The 25,879-nt window shown below is 37.1% G+C and overlaps 1 protein-coding gene across 1 annotated transcript; it reads right to left on the bottom strand.

Annotated features, from left to right (window-relative positions):
• Positions 1-8,315: 8,315 nt before the first annotated feature.
• Positions 8,316-23,754, bottom strand: LOC139467416 (ubiquitin-conjugating enzyme E2 D4-like). The gene is made up of 6 exons (XM_071248976.1): positions 23,661-23,754; positions 20,206-20,272; positions 19,751-19,782; positions 19,112-19,189; positions 16,448-16,553; positions 8,316-15,671 (listed from the first exon to the last, which is right to left on the bottom strand). Exons 1-6 carry the CDS (start codon positions 23,682-23,684, stop codon positions 15,526-15,528), a joined length of 453 nt encoding a protein of 150 aa, XP_071105077.1. The 5' UTR covers positions 23,685-23,754; the 3' UTR covers positions 8,316-15,525.
• Positions 23,755-25,879: the final 2,125 nt, after the last annotated feature.

The raw sequence follows: 25,879 nt of genomic DNA, 5'->3' as shown, positions 1-25,879 counted from the left end.
CCATATCTATACAAACACATATCCTATAAACCACACATTTAGCCATATCTATACAAACACATATCCTATAAACCACATATTTAGCCATATCTATACAAACACATATCCTATAAACCACACATTTAGCCATATCTATACAAACACATATCCTATAAACCACACATTTAGCCATATCTATACAAACACATATCCTATAAACCACACATTTAGCCATATCTATACAAACACATATCCTATAAACCACACATTAAGCAATATCTACAGTACACGAACACGTACCTTTATCCTACAAATTTAACAATATCTATAGCATAACAATATAACCCATACGTGTAACGATATTCTCAATTGTAGAATTGCGAATACAACTAAAATTCGTTTGATCCTGTTGACTCCAGCCCGAGGTTTTACATAGTTCTAAACAGGTAATATACAAAAACTACATAGCTTCACAACAACGTTACTATTTACTTCCAACGCGTCCATGCAAACATTCTCGACACCAGCCCACTGAACCAACACCACTATCCGTTATATACTTGCCTGTCGTGGACATCCTACACCGCAATGTTCTCCCTTCCGCGATCACTTAAAGCCATTATTAACAGTATTTGTCACAGAGGACGTGGTCAGGCGGAATATAACTTAACCTTGTGTTACCACTTGAACACTAGTGACTCCGGACAACCGTTATCTCTGCACTTAAAAAGAAGCCCATGTCGGGTACATACCGTTATGGTTGTTTGTTACAGGAAACTGGCCATTGAGAACTTATCAGGCCTCTGGGGTAGACAGAATCACTGGGAGGTAGGGTGCGCGACCTTGATTAGATAAAGTCTACATGCCATTTAATCTCGACCGACTGGTGTGTATTGGCGTTGTTGTAAGGTGGTTGGGGTGTGTGGAGACATGCGAGTTGTAACTGATTTTAAAGATAAATAGTCATGTTACCAATCCGTGTCATAAGATTCTTTATGTCATTGAATAGTTTCCTTACAAAGTCAATTCTATCGTCGTGTTCATGTCATTATTCTGAAACATCGATTATCCGTTCACGTGAAAATCGTACGGATTAACAATGTCCGGATTAACGAAAGGGTACGGAGCGTTTTTTTCTTTTGTTTTCGAAGTAACGCAGATCGTATACGGTTACGTTTCTGGTGAAAACTACGAACACGGGTCTGGTGTTGACAAACCATGGATCATTATGAGAGAAAATAGATTCGAACGGAGGACCATCAGACCAGGTACGTATGAGGGACGAACTCTGTACAAAGGCTTGTGATCGCCGAATCAACCGTGCCATGTTATAACTTTAAAACTTGACATTTCGTTTTACGAATAATTGTGTAAAAAGTGATAATATATGAATACCATGTTGTACGTAAGTCTTGAACAAGTTAGGGGCGGTCGGGTAGCCTAGTGGTTAAAGCGTTCGCTCGTCACGCCGAAGATCCGGGTTCGATTCCCGACGTGGGTACAATATGAAGCCCATGTCCGGTGGCCCCCGCCGTGATATTGCTGGAATATTGCTTAAAGCGGCGTAAAACAATACTCATTCACTTACTCACTCACTTGAACAAGTTAAAAACAACTGCTGATAGTGAGGGTTGTCCAGTAGGACGTCGGTAGGAGCTGGCAATAGTCCATAGTAGAACAATTTCGACATGACTATCATATGGAATACGAACAGGGACATTGTCGCGTTGTCGCGTTTTGGTAAAATGAAAAAGATTAATCAAAGCGTGACAATGTGACAACGCGATAATGCGACAAATGGCCAAAATGTCGAGTTGTGGTATTGTCGCAATGTTGCGCTTTGGTTAATTTGGACACGTTTTGCTTGTGTTTGGAAGGGAGACAATGCGACAACGCGACAATGTCCCTTCTAGTATTCCATACTACCACAATCTGGCTCAAGTCCTGAACTTTATAACTGTTCAAATTGTATCCGTGCATGTGTTTGACGTACTTTGTATAATGTGTACATATGTTATGTTTTGTTTGTTTGTTGTTTAAAATTCCAACTGTATTACGGCAGTCAGTAAATGGTCGAGTCCAGGCCAGACAATCCACTGATTGACATCATGAGCATGGATCTACGCAGTTGGGATACGATGACATGCATCAACCAAGTCAGCGAGCCTGACCACACGGTCCCGTTAATCGCCTCTTACGACAACATGGGATTCTGAAGATCAATTCTAACAGCATCTTCACGGGTACATAACTTCAAAAACGGCAGTCATGTTAGAGACGAGGGATTTGTCATTAAACGGTTACAGTGAATTCATGCACGATCAGTCATCTATGAAGAACCTCCTCCCACGTGAAGCAGTAGGGCATTTAAACTGTATAGACAAAAAAGAAGAATCGTTGCAAATATAAATGTAACTTTTATGTCACCCGACCTTTGAATAAAGATAGAGGCGTTCATTACACAACCCACATATAGTCTAGATGGTAAAATAGCGATCGACATTTTCCAGATTATCTAAACTTCAATGCTCACAATAAATCTTAATAGACACAATTTGCATTTTCTCATGAATAAAATTTGCATTTGAAAACCTTGTGCACCGTTATCTGTATATGTCAACTGTATAAGATTGCAAACAATTTTTTTTTTAATACAATGCTATCCACTAGAGCCATATATCACAGACGTTTCCATATAATACAGAGTTTCTCTGTCAACCCCAGAAGCCATATATCACAGACGTTTCCATATAATACAGAGTTTCTCTGTCAACCCCAGTAGCCATATATCACAGACGTTTCCATATAATCAATAGTTTCTCTGTGAACTTCAGTAATCATATATCCTAGATGTTTCCATATAGTACAGAGTTTCTCTGTCAGCCCCAGTAGCCATATATCACAGACGTTTCCATATAGTACAGAGTTTCTCTGTCAACCCAAGTAGCCATATATCCTAGATGTTTCCATATAATACAGAGTTTCTCTGTCAACCCCGGTTGATATATATCCCAGACTTTTCCATATACTCAATAGTTTCTCTGTGAACTTCAGTAATCATATACCCTAGATGTTTCCATGTAGTACAGAGTTTCTCTGTCAGCCCCAGTAGCCATATATCCCAGACGTTTCCATATAATACAGAGTTTCTCTGTCAATCCCAGTAGCCATATATCACAGACGTTTCCATATAATCAATAGTTTCTCTGTCAACCCCAGTAACCATATATCACAGATGTTTCCATATAATACAGAGTTTCTCTGTCAACCCCAGTAGCCATATATCACAGACTTTTCATATAGTACAGAGTTTCTCTGTCAGCCCCAGTAGCCATATATCACAGACTTTTCCATATAATTAATAGTTTCTCTGTGAACTTCAGTAACCATATATCCCAGATATTTCCATACAGTACAGAGTTTCTCTGTCACGACAAGTAGCCATATGTCACAGACGTTTCCATATAATCAATAGTTTCTCTGTGAACTTCAGTAACCATATATCCCAGATATTTCCATACAGTACAGAGTTTCTCTGTCACGACTAGTAGCCATATGTCACAGACTTTTCCATATAGTACAGAGTTTCTCTGTAAAACCCAGTAGCCGTATATCACAGACGTTTCCATATAATCAATAGTTTCTCTGTGAAGTTCAGTAGCCATATATCACAGACGTTTCCATATAATCAATAGTTTCTCTGTGAACTTCAGTAACCATATATCCCACACGTTTCCATATAGTACAGAGTTTCTCTGTCAACCCCAGTTGCCATATATCCCAGACATTTGCATATGATACAGAGTTTCTCTGTCAACCCCAGTAGCCATTTATCCCAGACGTTTCCGTATAATACAGAGTTTCCCTGTCACTACCGGTAGCAATATATCACAGACTTTTCCACATGAAACGGGGTTTCACTGTCAAGACCAGTAACCATATGTCACAGACTTTTCCATATGATACAGTTTATTTGTCAACTCCGGGAGCTATATGTCCAAGACGCTTCTATAAAATACAAGGTAGGTAAACAGTTTCAAGAAAACGCTGATTAAAGACGAATTCAAAACGTTGGTCTGGGCATTTCAAGGGGCTATGGGGGTAGCCTAGTGGTAAAAGCGGTCGCTCGTCACGGCAAAGACCCGGGTTCGACTCCACAAATGAGTGCAGTATGTGAAGCCCATTTCTGGTGTCCCCCGCCCTGGTATTGCTTGAATATTGCTAAAAGCGGGAACCGTTAAAAGCCGGGGTAGAACAGGTGTTCAGCAACTCAAGCTTGCCGTAAAAGGCGTCTCTGCTTGTCGTAAGAGGCGACAAACGGGATCGGGTGGTCAGGCTGACTGACTTGGTTGATGCAAGTCATCGTATCCCAATTGCGTGGTCGATGCTCATGATATCGATCACTGGATGATCAGGTCTAGACTCGATCATTTACAGACCACCGTCATATAGCTGGAATATTGCTGAGTGCGGCGTTTAACAACAACCAAACAAGCAAAAATTAAAAGCGGCTTGAAACTATACTCTCTCACTCAATAAACATTTTAAGGATGCCAAAGATAGCATTTTACGATCGCTTCAATCAATCGCCACGATCAGGATTAGGTTCCTTTGTCTTTTTACCCGTACCTCATTTTCTTCGCTTGTATTACTTGCAGTCCACAAAAAATCAGATCTTTTACTTGGGCACGATACCTCTCTACGTTAAAGTATCGCATCGGAGTAAAATAGCTGATTTTAATGAGATTGCATTAAGGGGCAATACGCTCATCTTTTCTCGACAACTCGTATCATCAATATTTGATAGTGATTCTTATCATCCAAAACTGACTCCCACAGGAGTTATCGCTCGGGTGAGATCAAGCGATATCTATACTGTAGATATCGCTGCTATGTCATTGCATCACAATGCTTTGCAGACCATTGTGACGTTATTGTTACCATGACGTCACAACCAAATGACATCACTAATGGTTCTGCTACTGAAGCTGTTAGCAGTACTTTTTACACATAAGACACTGCTTATAACTGTCTATGAACTGAAAAAAGTTGGATGAATGATGTTGGATGATAAATATAATCTCACCCTCGTGTCTTTTGATATCAAATATATCAACACTCGATTATGGGAAGGTTTTTTGTCGCCAGCACGTGTACCAACTTCCTGGGCATCATAATTATGTAAATGGTCGTTCACCCTCCTTAGATGTAAGTATTTCGTGATACTATTATTTGTTTGCACCTCGTATGTGATTCATTTGTATTGGTTAATCATTCCGAAAATTTCATTTACGAGTCTCAAGGTATGTGTACCTACAAACTGTATGCCCAAAGTAATTCAAAACGTCAACGCCAGAGAATAATCACTCGAAAATATGCCAAAGATTCCATGGGCCTTAAAAGATAAGATAGTGATGAAAAGTATGTGAAAGGATCACTGAAACTTCTTGTTTGTTTGTTTGTTTGCTTGTTTGTTGTTGTTTTGGTTTTTTTGGTGTTGTCTGTTTGTTTTGTTTGTTTGTTTGTTTAACGCCGCACTCAGCAATATGACGGCGGTCTGTAAATACTCGAGTCTGGACCAGACAATCCAGTGAGTGACATCATGAGCATCTATCCACGCAATAGGGATCAGTGACATGCATCAAGCAAGTCAGCGAGCCTGACCACCCGATCCCGTTAGTCGCCTCTCGCGTATTCAGCAGTCAAATCCTCACTGAGTCCATCAGTACTACCAGGGAGGCAGCACTGATCGTGACACCAGTACTGACATTTCAGTGGTTTCTCAGATACAAATGATTAATGTAGAAATGTAGAAGCAAACAATTGTGTTAAAGTATGCTATTCCATAACATTATGCTGCATGAACATCGCACAGGTTTGAAAATGACTTGAATACGAAGATGCAGTGGTAAGGTCATACATTTGAAGATTTGGCAAGCATAGTTCACTCTGCTTTTCAATAAATATTTTCTTTTCACTATTATACATGACATTGTGTAAAAAATAACAGGCATCAATTCGATCTGTAAATGATATTGAAACCATGTGCGTGGACATTATAATTATTGTAGTGCATTTGGATGTACAAATATACATTTCTGACAATGAAATATAGTAAGAAAGCCCTAATTTATCTGTCCGAAAGCACTATTGCGTCATATATTTAAGAGATGTTACTCGTGATCTCCAAATTGCAGGTAGGCACATTCTGGGCGAGGTCTTTCGCCTGTAATGCAGCAGTTGAGCTGAATTCACTTCCCGTAGATTTAAGGTCACTTTGTTCTCAGAAGTCAGTTCAACAAATATGCTTGCCGTATAAGGCGACTATGCTTGTCGTAAGAAGCGTCAAACGGGATCGGGTGATCAGGCTCGCTGACTTGGTTGATGCATGTCATCGTATCCCAGTTGCGTGGATCGATGCTCATGTCAATCACTGGATTGTCTGGTCCAGACTTGATTATTTACAGACCGCCGTCATATAGCTGGAATGTTGCGGAGTGCGGTGTTACACAACAAACACCACTTGTGGAGGTTAGCCCGATATGAGAGGCCATATTATCTATATAATATTATGTTTTTAGCCTTCAAAAGTATGATCTAATGGTAGAGCGTCCGCACGGAGAGCGGAAGGTCCGAGGTTCGATCCCCGACCGCGTCATACCAAAAGACGTTAAAAGATGGTACCTGTTGTTACCCTGTCTGACGCTCGGCCTAAAGGGGCTAAAACAAGGACTGGTCGGCTCCGAGTCAGTATACTGTGTCTGAGTGGCGTATTCATGTTAAACTGCAGCATGGTATCTCAGTGAGCTAGAACTATAAATCGACATCAGCCCGGACTTGTACAAGCAGCCACACACACATATACACGTACATGCACGTTGCTATATAAGTGCAATAATCGTTAAACACAATTTCACCTCACCTCACCTCAAAAGTATGATCATTGCCATGCAACATGTGGAAGGCCCTAACAGTGCTTCAAATTGTATTGGACAGTTAACATGAGCATAATTGCCCACATTGACTCCATTCAAACTATTCATATTTGTTTATTGTTTATCACAACACTTTGCATTTCAGCAATCATATACAGTGGCAGGTAATAATCAGGTCTGGGCCAGACACATCAGTGTTCAACACCATTGGGGTACAATGACTCATCAAAGTCACCCAGTCTGACCACCCATCCATTTGGCTGCCTCATGACCTGCCAGAATGCTGGGGGTAGGGGGCTCATTCTAACCCAGGATCCCGGTTGGGTGCATTTATCATTGACAATTTCTTAGACACAATGACAAGATAAACATTGGATAAATCAGATTTATTTCACATTAAGCTGATTATCGTATGTACATATCCTGAAATAAATATTTGTTCCTTCATAATGGCTTGACTTTCCTTACCTAATATGTGAGGAAACAGTTCCTCCCTATCAACACAACTGCCAACCTTGTTCATTACACCACAAACCACACATATGAGGAGCAGAGAAGGACAAATACAGTAAACAATGTCTTTTATAACAGTGTCTGTCCATTTGAAAGGAACTTCAACTTGGCCCAAAGAGGTGAGACTGGTGGACAATAATTGAAATACATGACAGTTATCACACGCAGTAACTGAAGACCTCTAAATAACCACATGGCATGCTTGCAGTTTGAAGGACATGGGATTACCCTGTGTTTCAAGTTAAATTTATAATGATCAAAACCAGTACCAAGTGAAGTCTGTTTCTAAGGTTAAAATTTGAGACATTCCTAACAAAAGTCACAATTATGTGAAGGAATGAAACTTGAATAATCGGTCTTGCAAGATCCAAAATAGATGTTAAAAGTGTCGGGAATTCACATGCATCAAAGGTATCAAATATTAATTCAACCCTCAAAATGTGTAATGTTAATGAGATGGTAAATCACTACCTATTGTTTCAAACACATACTCTAACTCACAAACACTATCTGTATTATGAGATGCAACATATCAAAACATTATTGCAGACTGGAAAATCTCAACAAGAAATCAATGCTTAATCATGTAACTAAATTGTCAAATCTTCTTTAAAGGTGTAAAAACACAACCAAGCTTTCAATGAATTCAAAACAGATGGAAAATATTCAGTCCTGTTTATCTCTGAACAAGGGATTAAGCAGTACCATAAAAGATCCAGAGATGCCAGCCCAATTGGGAATATCTGGGATTCTTGGGATCTAAAAAAACTAATTTCCTCCCACAATAGTTATCATTATTTGACTGCAAAGATACAATCTTTTACATCATTTCTGGACTAAAATTTGATGTAACGTGTAAACAGTCACATCAACATATTGTTTACTTTGTTTCAAACCAACATAACTTCCAAAATGCATCCCAACCATGACAGTCCATGAAATCAACAACCAGTGAAAGTCACTGGTGATGTTTTCTTGCACAAATATGTAAAATATCTCCTTTATTGTACTGGTGGAATTTGAGACAAAATATTGAACGATTGTCCAAAATATTGGTTGGCATCTCTGCAGGTCTGCAATTTATCACAAATATTCTGAGATCTATCTGATATGTCAGCATGGCACTAGTTCCAATAGTTTTCTTCAAAATAAAAGACAATTCAAGTCAATATCATATAAAAGTGGACATCTTTGGTTATAAAGTTCCATATTTTCCTCGAAGACAACCTTTGACACAATGGTACCTCTGAAAAATGCAGCTGAAGAAAGCTACTTCATATACATTGTATGTGAAATCTCTGATATAGCGCTTACTAGGTACAAATGTAAGAAAATACAAATGTGACAATCAAACTGGTTTCAAACCTCTCTTAACATTATGTTAATATAGCAATATTGTTTGGCATTAGTATGATTACAATACACACTTTCTTTGGCATACTGATACATTACTATTTGCAAAAGAAATGTTAGAATTTAGTATAATTTTCCACTAGAAATTGTAAGCATGCCATCACCATCATTAAGGAATAAGTAATGATTATTCAACAAACAGTTTCCCAATCTTTGTTTGTAAGCCAGGCACGCCACCAGTTTAAGTTGAAACCAACCCAGGCCTATCATCCTAAAATCAGTTATGTCCCTTTGTGGCAAATACAAACTAATTTGGCATCATTGACCTTGTAAATTTTCTGTGTTTGCCTGAAAATATATATCAATATATTCATAACACTACTGATTCTTTTATACGTCTACATTCAGATAAATTTGCAGTAAAACTATAACCATGTTTCATATTTCCTAGAATGAAATATTCCTCCGAATCACACATCATAAAATACAGACAATCCAGGACAGTTTCTGATCTGCAATTACATGTAATACCAAAAGGTGTATCACACAACCTAATAGTTACTTAATACTTAAAGAAAAGTTCTGTCTCCAGGTTAACACACATTTTACACCAGAGAAAGGCCACCACCTCAACTATTTATTCCACTGCTATAGCACTGTTTCCACGTTCAATTAAATAGTCCACCTCAATGATTTAAACTGCAGACACACTGAAAGCCACAACAAAGAACTGCAGTTAAACTGTAGCAGCATAAACATGTTACAAATGAGCCTGTCCTTACTTTGCAATGATATTTTGCAGGCACTTTTGTTCTAATCTCTATTTTAGCTTATATTTTCAACATTCCTCATACCTAAAAGACAGTTAATAAATATCCTGAATTCTCAGGATGACTTACATAATTTTATTAATTTTATTTTAACTCCTGCAAATTGGAATATTGGCGTTGAACATATATGTTAAAATCCATAAACATGAAAGCCATAGTCATATATAGGATAGTACAAAGTCTAAGACTTTGATAACACTTTACTTTCACCTCAAAAAAGGGTTTGACAAAAATCTGAATTAGGCATAGGAAATAACCATGATGTTTTAAATATACCCTTCTGATAGAACAATCATACACATGACATATATGAAGATGTAAGATTTTCAGTGAGCAGTCATGGTTCAGTGGTAGTTGTTTGCTTGTTGTGTAATGCAGCACACAGCAATATTCCAGCTATATGACCGCGGGCTGTACCTAATCGAGTCTGGGCCAGACAGTCCTGTAATTGATATTGCTAGAGACAAATCCACGTCGTCAGAAGACAATGACACAATCAACCAAGTCACCGAGCCTGACAACCCGATCCATTTGGTTGCCTCTTAAAACCAGCATAGGTTGCTGAAGGGTTCAATTGCAACCCGCAGTCAGTTGTAAGTTATGGTAAACAAACGTCTGTTAAATCAAAGACTGACAGACACAGAATCGTTAGAACCTGCAAATGACACAACTTTGAACATCTGACATTCCACTATGAGCACCCAACATGCTCATACTGAATAACTACAGAAGGGGAAGCTACTCCAGTTCACTGACTATGGTGTTATGTCCCTTGAATCAACTATGTGTACATGACTGGCAAGCAGGTTCTCAAGCAAGCAAAAGTGATCAGCAAATAAATATAAACAAATACAATAAACAACAAATATAAAAGCACCTTTGTCAATCATCACAGAACTACAAACACTGTTCAAAGATACAGTGCTGAAAGTATTCCTCTCTAAAAAAACATTGGGAATAAAATGCCATCTATCACGTCCAAAGCTGTTGATGTCATGCTCAAACTATCGGTTGAATAGTCCTATGCTATTTTCAAACCCATGAAGAAAAGGTATAAATTCATGTTTTGCATGACAAATTCATATATCTGCATGTACATCATATTTTTGTTTACTAATTGTATATGGTTTAACTTTGATCAAAAAATTAAATCATCTTATTCAAAAGAATATTAGAAAAGTAAATTATTCACAAGGACAATAAGCCTATATGTATATAACTGTTTACCTCTTTGTATACACCAACAAAAATTAATATTCGATAATAAAATAATCAGTAAATAGTTACAACAGTCTAGTAGGCACGAACGCTAAATTTGACTGGAGTTTTTGCAAATTTCAACCAGCATTTAAATACAGATATAAAATCTTGATTGATTCACTATTTTTAACCAATCTTTCCTGGCTCATTCTGGTGTCTGTCTGTTTTGGCTGGCGCTGAATCATCCACACACACACATTTTACTATACCTTAAAGGTAATAATGATGGTGGAAATATGAAACAAATCTTCGTTGGTTAAAACGCCGGTGTCAAGTATGCTTTATTTAGACCTAAAGACCCCCCTACACACACACACACACACTTCCTTCTTTTGAACTCCTACATGTATTTGTTTCCTCTGATAAATGTTTAATTAATGCCTCGAACATTGATGATACTGTGCACTCTGGCCAGGATATATGCTTAGACCACATTTGGTATATCACACATAGTTTAGATCAGCTGGTTTGGAGGTAGGGTAGTTTTAGTACAGTGAACAATCCTTGACATTGATCTTACAAGTAACATCACAATAATCTAACTGATCTAGATCATGTAAGAAGACTAATATATACGTATTTGTAACCTGATTCTCAAGTCATACCATTTATGTATCATCCTGTGGACTCATTAAAACCACATATGATACATCTTCAATCCGTCAGTTTAAAAATGCTACAGTTTTAAAAGCTATCTGGCAAAATCGCCACTATTCATGACTATAGCCATCTTGCTGTTTTCAATAGCTATCAGTAACCTTTACATTAAGAATACTTTCAAAGCACTACAGGATTGGGAAACAAATAATACTGAGGTCAAAACATCAATAAAAAACTAGATACATACGGAGTACAGTCATCAGATCTATATATATATACATATATATTTACACATGAAATGTACAGGTGCTGTATAGCTCTGGCCAGCACAAAACAGTTTTTTGAAAATCATGAAAGTACTGAACATTCCTGTCTGTATGTAATAGTATATCCAAACAAGGACCAAGTTTAACACCTCTCCTAAACAAGCTATAAGTCCCAACCTAAAACAAATTCATGGTCTCACCTATTCACACTATAAGGTCCTGACAATGGCAACATTGCTGTAAACAGCAGGGCTTTGTGAATTACACAATTTGACCGCTTCAAGAACATGCTGAAGAGCATCATAATCACTGCATGTTGAAAGGTCAAGTCTTTACTCCACCAAGGGAAACTGTTTCACATTGTATCATGCTCCTTATTTTCAATAATGTATCCCTCTGCCACTTTATAAAGTATTTTCCTTATAGTGCACGTCTGTAAAACCACTGTCCGAATTGCTGTATTTTAGCATGAATATTTGACAATCAAAGCAGGATACTGTTCTATGAAACATCCTAAAAAAATGATTCACTTTGAATCAGACTTACATGAAAGTCATACAGCAGTGCTAGGCCATAATAAAGTAATCATTATAATTTCATCCCCCTGGTCTAACTCTCAAACATCCCACCTCACCTCCTTTAACTGTCCACACTACATCTCCATATACGGTACATTCCCTTCTTCCTAAACTTGATGACAAAATGATGCAATACACAATAGAAATAGTCCTGCAAAACATCATGCTTCAAGTACATCACATTCATCAACAGTCAATGTACTTTGACATATTGAACAGTTTATTTGAAAAAATAAAAAATAATAATGAACGCCTGCCTTACAATATTTTTTTTAAGGAAAATCTAACAATTAATTAATTTTGACCGTATCTATACTTCACTGCATTTTTAACTCAAAAGTATTACTATTTATTATTAAAACTACGCAGCATGCACATACAGTCTAAAGGGTATGGAATGTACAGGGCTCAAATCACTCAGTGTAGAACGACTAAATATAATTAACAAGCTTAATATAAATTTCATTCTGTTGAGAGGCTGAAACTAAGGAGGATTAGCCATTCAACAACAGATTTAGTTTGAATGCTTTGACACAACCATTTGATGTAGAGTTGTACCAAGCTTGTTGAGAAAGTCACCAAACATAAAATCATCTCAATCCAATGCATGACAGGCTTACCAATGAAACAATCTAAGATGTGTCCAAAAAGACAGAAATGTGAAAATGTGTCAATGTAAACTCAAAGAGTGAGTGAGTATGGTTTTACGCCGCTTTTAGTAATATTCCAGCAATATATTGGCAGGGGACACCGGAAAATTGGCTTCACACATTGTACTTATGTGGGGAATCGAAACCGGGTCTTCGGCTTGATGAGCTAACGCTTTAACCACTTGGCTACCCCTGTACACTAAGACCATCTAATAACAGATAAAAGTATTGGGTGTGAACTGATGTATATAAGAGCTTCTTGGTCTAATGGTGTGCAAATTTGACAAATAACATATTTCCATCTTTTTAAACACATCTTAATTTTTTCATTTGCAGGTCTTCTACAGCAAGATGCTAACTTAACATTGGATGAGGCTGCACATCAGTAAAACCCATCATTACAAAAGTTCACATATATTTCAAACAAATGATAAAACTCCCATCTTCCAAAGACAAAGAAGCTGCTTGCAGCATCATTTTCTTCGAAAGTCATTTCCATGGATGAAAAGCAAATATTTGATCTTGAACAATGGTGGACATGGTAATACATCACAGAATCATGATAGATTACACAGAAAGGTCTCTATCATACAGCCTGAAAACAACAATTCCAGAAACGTTTCCATCATAATCAGACCAAGGTCCAAATTGCGCCATATGTAAAGCACACTTGTGAGAGATCATAACAGTTGAACACATGTAACATCCTACACACCATAACAAACAGATTAGATCACCCAATAAACTAGAACAGACCATAGATCATGGGTCTTAATTTCAAGTGTTTCAAAATCTTAACAAGAAAATCTGCCGAGCTAGAAGCAGGATCCAGGTCACAGCGGTAGAAACTAACAGTTTTAGTCTACTAGTCCTTATAATGATAACATATAGCTAAACCCTTAAAAATGGCAAATTTCTACTAGTCCTTATGATACCTTAACTATTGCGCAGTTCGGCAAGGACTACAGGACAAGTGCCAATTTCTAATGCTGGGTCATAGTTGAAATCTTTGTGCCAAGTCAGTCGAGGTCATATTTGGTCATTTTATTTTCACAAAACTTGAGACTTGACATATACCGTATTCGACGTAATAAGCGCACAGGGCGCTCTCAAAATTAGGAATAGGTGGCTCTTATCAGAATATTATTTTGGTGAAAAAAACAGAGTTGAAAGATAAATTTTGTGGTTTATGCTGACAACCTGAAATGTTTATGTACGACAGATATATTTTTCCAGAATTAAATTCCCCATAATAAAGGAGAGTGTGTATTATACACAAATAAATAAGTCTTGTGTACATTGATCAATTGGAAGGGATGCTAATTGGGATTGTTCACTAGCCAATATAATAGCAAATATCCCCATGGGCGCTTATTAGAGCGGGGCGCTTATTACGTCGAATACGGTAATTACTTTAAAGCATCATGTGCAATAAAACGTGAAAATACACTAACCAGAGCAACACAATCATATAGTCACCATGGGGATGACACAAAGTACTGTTAATTTACAATGACCACACAAAATCACTCCATTTCAATATTTTGGCAAAGTGAATCTATATAGCAACACTGGTGCTTCAAAAGAAGTTGGTGCTATTTCCAATGACTAGTGCAGGTCATAAACAAAATATGTTCTCTTTTCAAAGTTAAAAATAAGCAAATTCTACCATCATAAATACAATTTAGCTCAAAAACAATAACCTTGGTTCCAGCCATTGCTTCAATTGGCTAAACAGACAGGCATTAAAAGTGAAAGACCTGATTGGAATAGTTTTGTTATGGCCTTAGTGACTTTACATATTCTTACACGAGCAGTATTTCATATTCACACTTACTTAACATTTTGTATCATAAGCACAAAGTCAGATGTTTCAAATAAATCCACCATCTTTATCAGATGTACAGATTCTTTTCAGACATCTTGAGATATCCCTTTTGTTTAATGGCTGATAACTGGCCCTAACTTAGATTTTTCCTATATCATAACAAACCTTGGAAATCAGACCTTCCACTCTATAAAATAATTTTCAAAAAAAACATGGCAAAGTAAGACACTTTTTCTAAACATGAAAAATGAGGCTGCACGCACAAAACTCTTTAAGCTCATTGCCAGAGAACCAATAGTCTCTATACATGACATGTTTGTTTCCAGTATTAAATCAAGAAAGTAAGGCTACATATCAAGGGATCAAAGGAGTAAAAATCAACTTGAGAAGTCTACAGTGCTCAAAAGTGTAAACAAATAAGTAAACCCAAATATTTATAAATTCTACCAGCTCTTGGCATAATTAAACATCACACAGTGACATGAGCTAACAGGCCAGTGTTAATATCTATCCCTGCAACACTTACAGTATTTGAAAATTTCTCCAAATGACAACTGATTCTTTCCAAACTGCAAAAGCTAAGACATCAATCAGCCATGAGTGTACACTGAGTGAGTGGAGAGTGTGCGTGCTTTCATTCAATATCCCATCTTCAAAAATGTTTTTTTCGTTACTGCTCTGGACAGAATTGAGTCCTTGACTTCCGACAATACTAAATTCAACTCTACAAACATCAATAGCTTCGAGCATATTTCATTGTCCATTCTTTCGCTGTCTTGTTATACTTTTTTCTGTCCACTTTATACACCTTCGCCACTTCAGGAACCAAGGGGTCATCAGGGTTGGGGTCAGTCAGCAGCGATATGATGGACAATAAAACTGAAGAAAAGAACAAAGCATATAATGACAGCAACAACAGATACTCTTGTCAGTTTGGTGCATTAGGTCTGGAATACCATAGCTTTATATTGATTTGAGTGAGAGAGTGAATGAGGTTTTACACAGTCAGTGTATCTGTTCAGTAACAAATGTACCGGTTCACTGGACCGGCATCATATTCAATATTCTGGACATCTAGTGTAAAAGCGTACCAGTACATGGCGTATTTTACCGGTAAATTACTGACACTTACCAGTAGATGAAAACACTGAAATATTCCAGCAACATAATGGAGGGGGCATAAATTGGCTTCACTCTCGATACAATATGAGTTGGGGGAAGAGACTGGTACATTACTATAAAGCATGTTGTAAGTCCTACGTTGGCACAGTTTTCTTGAGGGCCAATCATTATCAAACAGAAATATGATACTGAACTATAAACGAACGAGGGGATCTGTTAACTGCAGTCACCAAGTGACTGAACCTAACCACTCTAAGTGAGTGAGTGAGTGAGTGAGTGAGTATGGTTTTACGACGCTTTTAGCAATATTCCAGCAATATCACGGCGGGGGACACCAGAAATGGGCTTCACACATTGTACCCATGTTGGGAATCGAACCCGGGTCTTCGGCGTGAGAGCAAACGCTTTAACCACTAGGCTACCTGACCTCCCCTTAACCACTCAGAAGCAGGGAATACTTGGAACCTCTTCTTTCAAGGAAACATCTGTCATCTTCAAATTTAGTGAAGGGAATATTGTGTCATGATAATTACCTTTTGATACTGTGAGAGCTGGGGACCACTGTGACCTGAGTATATCTAGACAGATACTTCCATTACTGTTTATATTAGGATGATAGATTTTCGTTAAAAACGCAAGCTGAAAAAGACAATGAATTTGACATCAATATCATTATTCCTGTATTATTCTGTACTTCATGCATGACATTCCATATATAAACTTAGAAAACAAATCAGTATGCTCAGTAGCTATATTGGAAAAACCTTTGATTGAATTTATACAAGATACTGATTTGAAATAAAGATCACAAAGACAAGTGGTTTAAAGCCAAATCTAACAAGAAAACAGCATTATTACCATCCCCTGCCACAGGAAACATGACAATTTGGGCCCAATTGCAGCCACCATGCACTAAGTAAAACAAGAAAGAAGTGAGCAAAGCTCACATACCCCCGTTATCCCCGCTGGTCAACAACAAATAGTAAATAGTTTGTTAACTAATGAAATATTACATATTTCTAACTGATTTTAACTTCAATGTTTTAAAAACTAAGATTGAGTTCCAGTGACAATTGACGCCCCCCCATCATAGCGGTTAATGTAGCAAGCTGAAGCTAGGATACATAATATTGTAAACATGGATCGTACAAAAACTCTACCCAAAATTTATGTTTCACCATGATTCCATGGAAATGGCAAAAATTAAAAAGTTCAGAATCTTCAAACAAGCAAAAGGCACAAGTACTCATTGTGGTCAATGTGTGTACCAAGCTTGATGAAGCTAGGATTCATAGTTAAAAAGATATGGGCCGTACAAAACACCCACCCTAAAAGATTATGTTTCTAATGTTTCCACGGAAACGGTATAAATTAAAAAAGTTCAGAATCTTCAAACTAGCAAAAGGCACAAGTACTCATTGTGGTCAATGTGTGTAGAAAGTTTGGTGAAGCTAGGGTGCAAAGTTAAAAAGATATAGGCCGTACAAAACACCCAAGCTAAAAGTTTAAGTTTCTAAATGTTTCCATGGAAACGGCAAAAATTAAAAAGTTCAGAATCTTCAAACTAGCAAAAGGCACAAGTACTCATTGTGGTAAGTATGTGTAGCAAGTTTGGTGAAGCTAGGGTGCATGGTTAAAAAGTTATGGGCTGTACAAAAGCTCGGACAGACGGAATGCAATATACCCCCGATTTACTTCGTAAAAGGGGGTATAATAACATGAATCGAGGGCCATAACATTGGAGAAAAAGAAAATTATGCCACTAATTTGTTAGCTCAGACTTGCCAAGTATCTTTAAAAAGCATGAAAACTTTCATGTAATTTCTCAGGAAATTGTCCCCATTGAAGACAACATGCACAAAAGCTAAAAATATGTAGCAAGGGACAAAACTTATGACACCAATTTTCAAACTCAATCTGGAAAGAAATAATTTATAGCACTAATTTTCAAACTCAGTGTTGATAAGTATCTCTTATAAAAAACTTGTCCCCATTGTACAGACTTTGCACTAGGTAAATAGCATGGATCAAGACCATAATCGGGTGAAAAAAGATCTACAGCACAAATTTTCAAACTCTGTCTTGGAAAATTTCCTTTCCAAAAAGCATGCAAACATTTATTCATATAACTTCAGTAGTTTCTGAGAAAACTTGTCCCCATTTCACGCAGTATGCGCCAAGTTGAAAACTATGGAGTAAGGGCCATAACTCTGTAAAAAATGAATTTAAGGCTAAAACATAAGTCTTTGTTATCAGGCACTGGCCGCATCATCATAAAGTTCACCACACGTTTCGTTTTTGTTTCCATTTTATAAAAAAAATAATTAAAAATCCATAAATATTCCAAGTCCACGGTAGTCCAGTAATTTAATAATCAAGGAATACATTTATGTAGGGAGGCCCTTTCCCAGGTTGATTGTACACAATTGTTTATTGGTTACATACTAGTTTGAACTACCAACAACCAAAAAAGACACCACCCGCCCACACTATATTTTCAAAAACCATTGCCCGAAAACCAATTCTTTTATCATTTTAAGCCTAGGACACCAATTTTAGAACTCATCATGACCAGTAACATCAGTGGGTAAAATTTCTTGTTCTTCCTTAAATAGTTTTTGAGTGAGTGATTGATTTGGGTTTAACGCCGCTTTTAACAGTATTCCAGTTATATTGCGGCGTGTCAGCTTTAATGTAGGAGGAAAGCCCGAGGTGATGCAGGTCTCAGACGTTTACGAGTATGGTTCTGACAATCCTAGAAACATAATTGTGGTGAACCGGGATTTGAACCCACAATCATAGGTTTCTGGTGTGCCCAAGAGACTCAACTCTGCACAGCGAATCGCGGCGCCTTGGACGACTGGGCCACCCGTGCCCCCAAATAGTTTTTGAGAACATTTGTCATCATTGAGAAGAGGATGGACGGTTGAATTCTGTTCTTATGTCCCCTGCCCAATTTTGTTGTGGGGACTAATCATACAGTGGCAGGTACAGAAAATAAACTTGGAAAATATAACAGTGATGACATCTGCAAAACTTTAATGTGTCAAACTGAATCAATAAGAAAAATAGAATGAAAATTTTGACAATGTCTACCTAAGCATAACATTATACTTACCTCAACCGAAGCATTTTACTTTATTTTAACCGTCAATACTTCTTGTGATGGCACATGCTAATGATATTGCAGTAATTACCTTAGGAGGCTTAAAGGGGTAGTCGGTTGGAAACTGGATCGAGAGACTGAATACTCCACCATCATATGGACTGTCCTCCTACAATCAACATGTATATTCATGACTGTCAGACGATCATAGCAGTGTTTTCACATTTGGAAGGAAACATTTTCATACCAATGAACAGCTGCATTAAACACTAATGAAAAAAATAGAAGTGACAAAGAAATGTTTGTTTTGTTTGCTTGTTGTTTAACGCTGCACTCAGCAATATTCCAGCCATATGACGGCCATCTGTATATAATCGAGTCTGGACCTGACAATCCAGTGATTGACATGAGCATGGATCTACTCAATTGGGACCACCCATTCCTGTAAGTCCCGTCTTACGACAAGCATAGTCACAACAAGCACGGGTTGCTGAAGACCTATTCTACCCCGGCTCTTCACAGGTAGTCATGGAAGTCACGGAAGTAACTTATTCACTTTTAAGTGAATTGAAAATATTTTATGATAAATACTGCGCATTCTCATAACGCACTAACTTCCAATATAACAAAAATATTTTGTTACTTCATATCAGGTACGCAAACATCAGTTCTAAGCAGTGTAAAGAAAGTAAGAAGTGTCAAAAACTGAGGACATAGATTGTCAACTTACTGGGCCCTGTATAACAGCCTGCCAGCGATATACTGAAACAGTTAAATAACATTAGATTACACAATAAACACGATAATCCAGAGATAGAAACTAACATATTTAGACCACTAGTCCTTATAATGATAACATATAGCAAAACCCTTAAAAATGGCAAATTTCGATTAGTCCTTATGATACGTTAACTATTGGGCAGTATGGCAAGGACTACAGGACTAGCGCCAATTTCTAATGCTGAATAATCTGTGATGTCCTATCAATTGCAGTACTTTTTTGCAAGCAAAACTTTCCAGATTTACAGTATTCACATGATACAGCCATGGAATGTGCTATGAACTTTCACAGTGAAATTCTACAAGCTACAAATCATGGTAGAATATTTTGGTTTTCCAAAATGAACCTGTTGAAATGATGCATAGTTGATAGTGATGAATAGCGAAGTTGAGACACAAACTCACAATCAGTTCCATCTTCTGCACCGGCCGAACAACCAGCAGGGGGGTCTTTCTCAAAATCTAGGAGTTCCTGAAATAGTAAAGACAAGGTTTTTCAAGTTGTTGAACAGAAACAGACATAGAACCGTAGATTATCTTAGTTCTTCAAGGGGGTTCTTTAATCAGGAATGCCTAACACATCAACATGATCAGAAGGCTAATGTATCATCATGATTGGGCCAGGTTTAGAAATTATTTTTTGTGTTCAGTAGACATGCTACAGTTGCCATATACCTAATGATAAAAGTGACAATCCGCATGCAAAATATGTGTATATTAATCCTTCCTGAATTGTACTAGAAGACTTATGTTACAAGTCACAAGTCCAAGACAAAACTGGTATACACAAAAACTACCTTAATCCTTCACAGATTTTAGAGGGCCCTTACACCATGTTCCCATATCTTGCTGACCTGTGCACAAATATCTGGCTGACTTTTTTAAAAAAAAGTCAACCTGTCCACAACAAAATATGTCATTAAATATTTCTTACTAGAGCTAATTGTTGTTGGACAAATACTACTCCAAAAATGTTAAAGACCAACCGATTCTTTCATGACAGATTACCTATAGTAATATGAAAGAATAGGGTGGCCCTTAACTAATTTAGGCATCCATACCACTACACTTCAAAGTCCACTGCCTTTTATTAGACATATATTTGGACATTCATACCACTACACATTAAAATCCACTGCCTTTTATTAGACATATATTTAGACATCCGTACTACTATACTTAAAAATCCACAGATCGTTATTTGACATATATTTAGACATCCGTACCACTACACATTAAACATCCCTACCCATGACCATGATGATAGTCTTGGAGCTTGAAGTGTAATCAACTTGGAAGATTGGGACGAATATCAATATCACTAAACAATGTACATGATGTAAAGAGGCCAAACAAACAAGAAGTCATTGCTGTTGTGAGTTAACTCAAACATTATCCCACATAGATGAACTGCCTCGAGAAATAGTTGTGTATGACGCTTTGAGTAAACCACTTGATAATTTGGGTTACTGGTCCATTTATCCCTGTGGATTAGTAGTTGGTCCACAAATGGAAAGAAACTTGTCTTGTTCTTTTACCCCAATTAAATAGATATCAACCCATGAAAATACAGGTTAGAATAGGTCTTCAGCAACCCATGCTTGCCAAAAGTGGCGACTATGCTTGTCGTAAGAGGCGAATGGGTGGTCAGGCTCACTGACTTGGTTGATGCATGTCATTGTATCCCAGTTGCATAGATCAATGCTCATGATATCATTATCAATCACTGGCTTGTCTGGACCAGACTCAATTATTTACGGACATATGACGACAATTGAGTCTGGTCCAGACAAGCCAGTGATTGATAATGACTTATATATATATATATACATATATCACATATAATAACATGAAAGTCTAACACAGGGAACAAATTACTGGCTAAAAGATCAATACAACCATTTAGTAGGGGCAACCACCTGACCCAATGCTACTCCACAGACTATCATCAATATCAAGTCTTTTATCATTACAACCGTGTACAAAACAAGGATGGTAATACACATTCCTCTTCCTCAAAGAGCACTGAATCACACAACATAAATTTTAGGAAATGATGGTAGATATAAAAGGCTGTGTATCAGTTAATCAACATAGCGTGACAGTAGAGGCACCACAATTCACTGATGTATCTTGCAATAGCTAATTTATACCTGATGATATGATATGCCTATCCATGAACTCAGTCATGTCTGTATCTATATTTAAAATGACATATCTACGAAGTTTGGCAATAAACTGACCTGAGAGTGGTAACTACTTCGGCTAGCAGTTTTAGTCATGGCTACTAGTCCGTTATTCTGAAAATCCAGTGGAACTAACCATTTTAACGTATATATTCACCATATTAAGCACCCAGCTCCAATAATCACACCCTGACCAACTTCTAGACGAATCGGTAAATAATCTTTATAAGTGCTCCCTTCTCAGAGTAAAGGTTTACATGACAGACCATATTTTCATGTGTACATTACAGTATTTTTACAGAAAACAGCAATGCAGAAGGTTTACGTAACTGCCTCGTAACTATTATCGAAGTTTCATTGCTGTTTGAACTTTCCTAATTACAGTGCCATCTCTAAGTATGGTTTTGATAAGCGCCTGGCTCTGTTATTAAAGTTCCAAGGGAGCTTATTATGGCAAATGTGGTGGATGTTTTCTACCCAAATCTAGATATGTTGCATAAACCATTAGTCGGGTGAATTTCACGAACCAAAAGTGCAAATTAAGTATTGTGCCAAGTATTGTACTGTGTGTATCATGACTTTAATAGTATTGATAGATGTCAACATGTGAGAAAGGCACACAGTATCACCCACCGTTGACAATAAGAATAAAGGTTGCACTTTTTAACCATGTTAATGATTTTACTTGTATATAAAGAGACATATAATGTGAGAAATGAAATGAGCACATTTTTAGTGATGCCATTGCCTGGGACCATTCATCAAACACCCCTTTATAATCTTCAGGGTTAGGTATCTCTTTACGATCCTTAGGGTTAATTGTGAGTTAGGGTATGGTTAGCTATCTCTTATGACAAGTAGATGCAATGTAATTTGAGGAAAATCTGGACAATTTTTAACAAACTTGAGTTTCACAGAGAAATATGGTTACTGCACATACACATGAAGGTAAACAATCAGGTGCTTTTCACTAGGTAAACGAGCACTAATTACTTGTATTAGTGCCTGTGGTCCCATGGCAAAGTATTGGCTAATTAGATTAACTTATTAGTCTGCCTTAGCTTCAAGCTGGTAACAGGTCTTCAATCCTGTCCGACACAAATTGAAATCTGAAAAGGTGCACCAGTAAACATGGTAAAGTGCTGTACTCCGTTAACATGGTTAACTAAACATCTTAGATCTATATGGTTAAAAGAATGATATATAGATCTACATTTTTTTTATGGTAATCAGTTACCCAAAATGAACATTAATTGTCACAGGAGATGAACAGTAACTTGTTAATACCGTTGGTATTAGCATGAACAGTGCTAGCTGCTTTGTTGACTATTCACGACTGTTGAATTCATGATACTAAACATAAAATTTTAAAAAGACAACTAACAATTCACAACACGTTATGTCACGAATCAATAAACATTTAATATTCATACTACATACGTTTTTCGTATTGGTGATGTTTATTCGATGTACGTGGTATATCATATCTTAACTTTCGTTGTCGTATTATGTGATCAGAACAAGATTTCGTTTCGTTTTGTTGTGAAAATGACATTACGATTGGGCTTGTTTGTCAGGCATCGGGAAGAAAAACGATCAACATCGTTTTCCTGGTTCCTCAACGTGGATCCACACGAACTTCGTTCTTGTAGTCACAAATATGAAAATAGTTACCTTTTTAATTCGTTTCAAAGCCATTTTCTTCAGTTTTCACAAAATATCGTCCAGTGTTTTCAGAGAACTGCAGCTGATTCACTTGTCCAGCGTATGAATATATCACTCCCAGTGCTTGTTTCTTAGTGGTTTATATTGACGAAGAAACACCATTCAATTATTCCAATGTGTCCTAGAGAGAATATTCGACATGGTGCTGATACCCTATAACATTCCTAAACAGACAATAGGTAAAATAGATGTCTAATATCAGCACTATATATCTTCGCGAAAAAAGTTCCGCCCACGAGAAGTAAAATGTACGACCTTTCTTTCGTTTTGACGACTAAGCACGTATTATATGTACGCTTCAATGAATTTCTACACATCACTAAAAATATGTGTCTAATTTAGTTCTAACTATAATTGATCGTGGATACTGAAGGCACCTACACTATATTTATGTCGCCTGTCTAGTGTATGTTACATATAAGTGTTTCATAAGAAGGTTCACGATAAAGGAGTGTTGGCGGATTTCACACACAACTTTCAATGGAATCACGACCCATCATAAACTCATGTCCAATATTCTTTCAAATAACACTATTTTGATATAAGCGGGAACTAGTAAACTCGCTCACGCAGAGACTCGTTCATAAACAAATTGGCTGACCCGTTCATAGCCTTTGGATGATCCGACTAACCCTTCATTGATCTGATAACTCGTTCATTACTTGGCTGAACCAGACAAGATAAAGACACTTTTCGTTGGCTGGTTCATATATACACTACTTTTAGTTAGCTTATTTATACACATATTCACAAAAAAACATGTTGATATTTGAGCAGGGTGACATGTGATCTCTATTATTTCACGATGGACACGAGAAAAGGACTTAAAATGTTTTAAGTATGCATTTGGGTCCATGATTCGAAATGTGAAGGACTGATCTGTCAAGACATACACACTGCATGACAATCTCTTTCATTCAAGTATATACTTCCTGGTAATACAATACTCTAAAGGACCTACATATATTGAATTAAGTTATGATCAGTAATGTTACCCCAAGTCTTCATATTCATGGAATGTCCCCCTCAAAGTGAGGGCTTCTGCTGAAACAACTTTCAAAAAGACAACGAATATGACATAACTTAATGCGCTTGTACTTGTTCCGTTATATCCATCTATTTAATAAATTCTGAAGAAAGATAGCTATATTTTCTATTTCAACGATTAGATCCGAGTGCTCTACCTTATTTAAACCATGGCCAATATTCACAGAATCTAAGCACTTAAAATATTTAAACAAGAGTGTTTTGATAACAGTATTTAAACAAGAAACCTGGGCTTGACTATAAGAACGCAGCATGAGTGAGTCGCCTCTACGTGATGTACGTGAAAATAATGCCCGTGCCTTTGGCACGCGTGTATCTCGCGCTTCAGACTAACATCTAGTCTCTGAAATGAACATATTTTACAGAAAACAGCAGTTGTTAAATTATAGTTATAAAATATAATAAAAACTACCGAAATACTTTCTCCTTTTTCTGATGCTGCAGTAATCTAGACTTGGCAAATATTATATATAGACCTGCTTGGGCTTTATCGGATATTTGTGACAAGGCCTGTGCAACAGACTACTCGCGCGAAGGCGACTCGGCTGATGAAATGCACGTCCCAGGTCAAGTATACAATTGATTTTGGCCCAACTTGAGCACATTTATCAGTCGCATGCCTATTATTTGCGCATGTTGATCGGCCTAGTATAAGCAATTATCACCCTGAGCAAGAAAAGACTAATTTTAACAAAAGGCAAACATATCACATGTAATGGCAAAATCACAAAAATACCAGTTAATAAACGGATTAACTATTCATTGTTATCTACATGATTTAATCTCGCCGTGAGCAGTTTCTTCATTGCCAAGTAGTATTCATTTACTATTCAGTCAGTTAATGCAAGTAGACGAAAAAGGAGCCATGTTTTAATTGATATATATCCTTTATGTGTTACTTTTCCAGTTAATGAATTTGTGACGTTTTTTAATTTGCATGTATGTTGAAAAAGTGGAATTATAGTAAATAAAAGTTTGTTTTGTAGAACTTAAATTTACATAGATGTTATAGTTTAATGTAATTTCGAAGGTGCTTCATTATCACCATTATTATTTGATGTTAATCTGCAAAACATCCCAACGATGTTATTTTTCACACATTCGTAGTTCGTTTGAGGTTT

The sequence above is a fragment of the Haliotis cracherodii genome, unplaced genomic scaffold (assembly GCF_022045235.1).
Source record: "Haliotis cracherodii isolate W230 unplaced genomic scaffold, xgHalCrac1.p SCAF_2, whole genome shotgun sequence".
NCBI lineage: Eukaryota > Metazoa > Mollusca > Gastropoda > Lepetellida > Haliotidae > Haliotis > Haliotis cracherodii.
Note: the sequence above shows the minus strand (reverse complement) of the source record. Positions and strands in the feature narration are given on the sequence as shown.

Excerpts from the sequence above, each read along its gene's own strand:
- LOC139467416 (XM_071248976.1), bottom strand. The coding sequence starts at position 23,684 with ATGGCTTTGAAACGAATTAAAAAG. Across the intron at positions 19,783-20,205 it reads TGCAGAAGATGGAACTGATT|TATATCGCTGGCAGGCTGTT; the intron begins GTGAGTTTGTGT and ends TAACTGTTTCAG. Across the intron at positions 15,672-16,447 it reads AGCTCTCACAGTATCAAAAG|TTTTATTGTCCATCATATCG; the intron begins GTAATTATCATG and ends TCTTTTCTTCAG.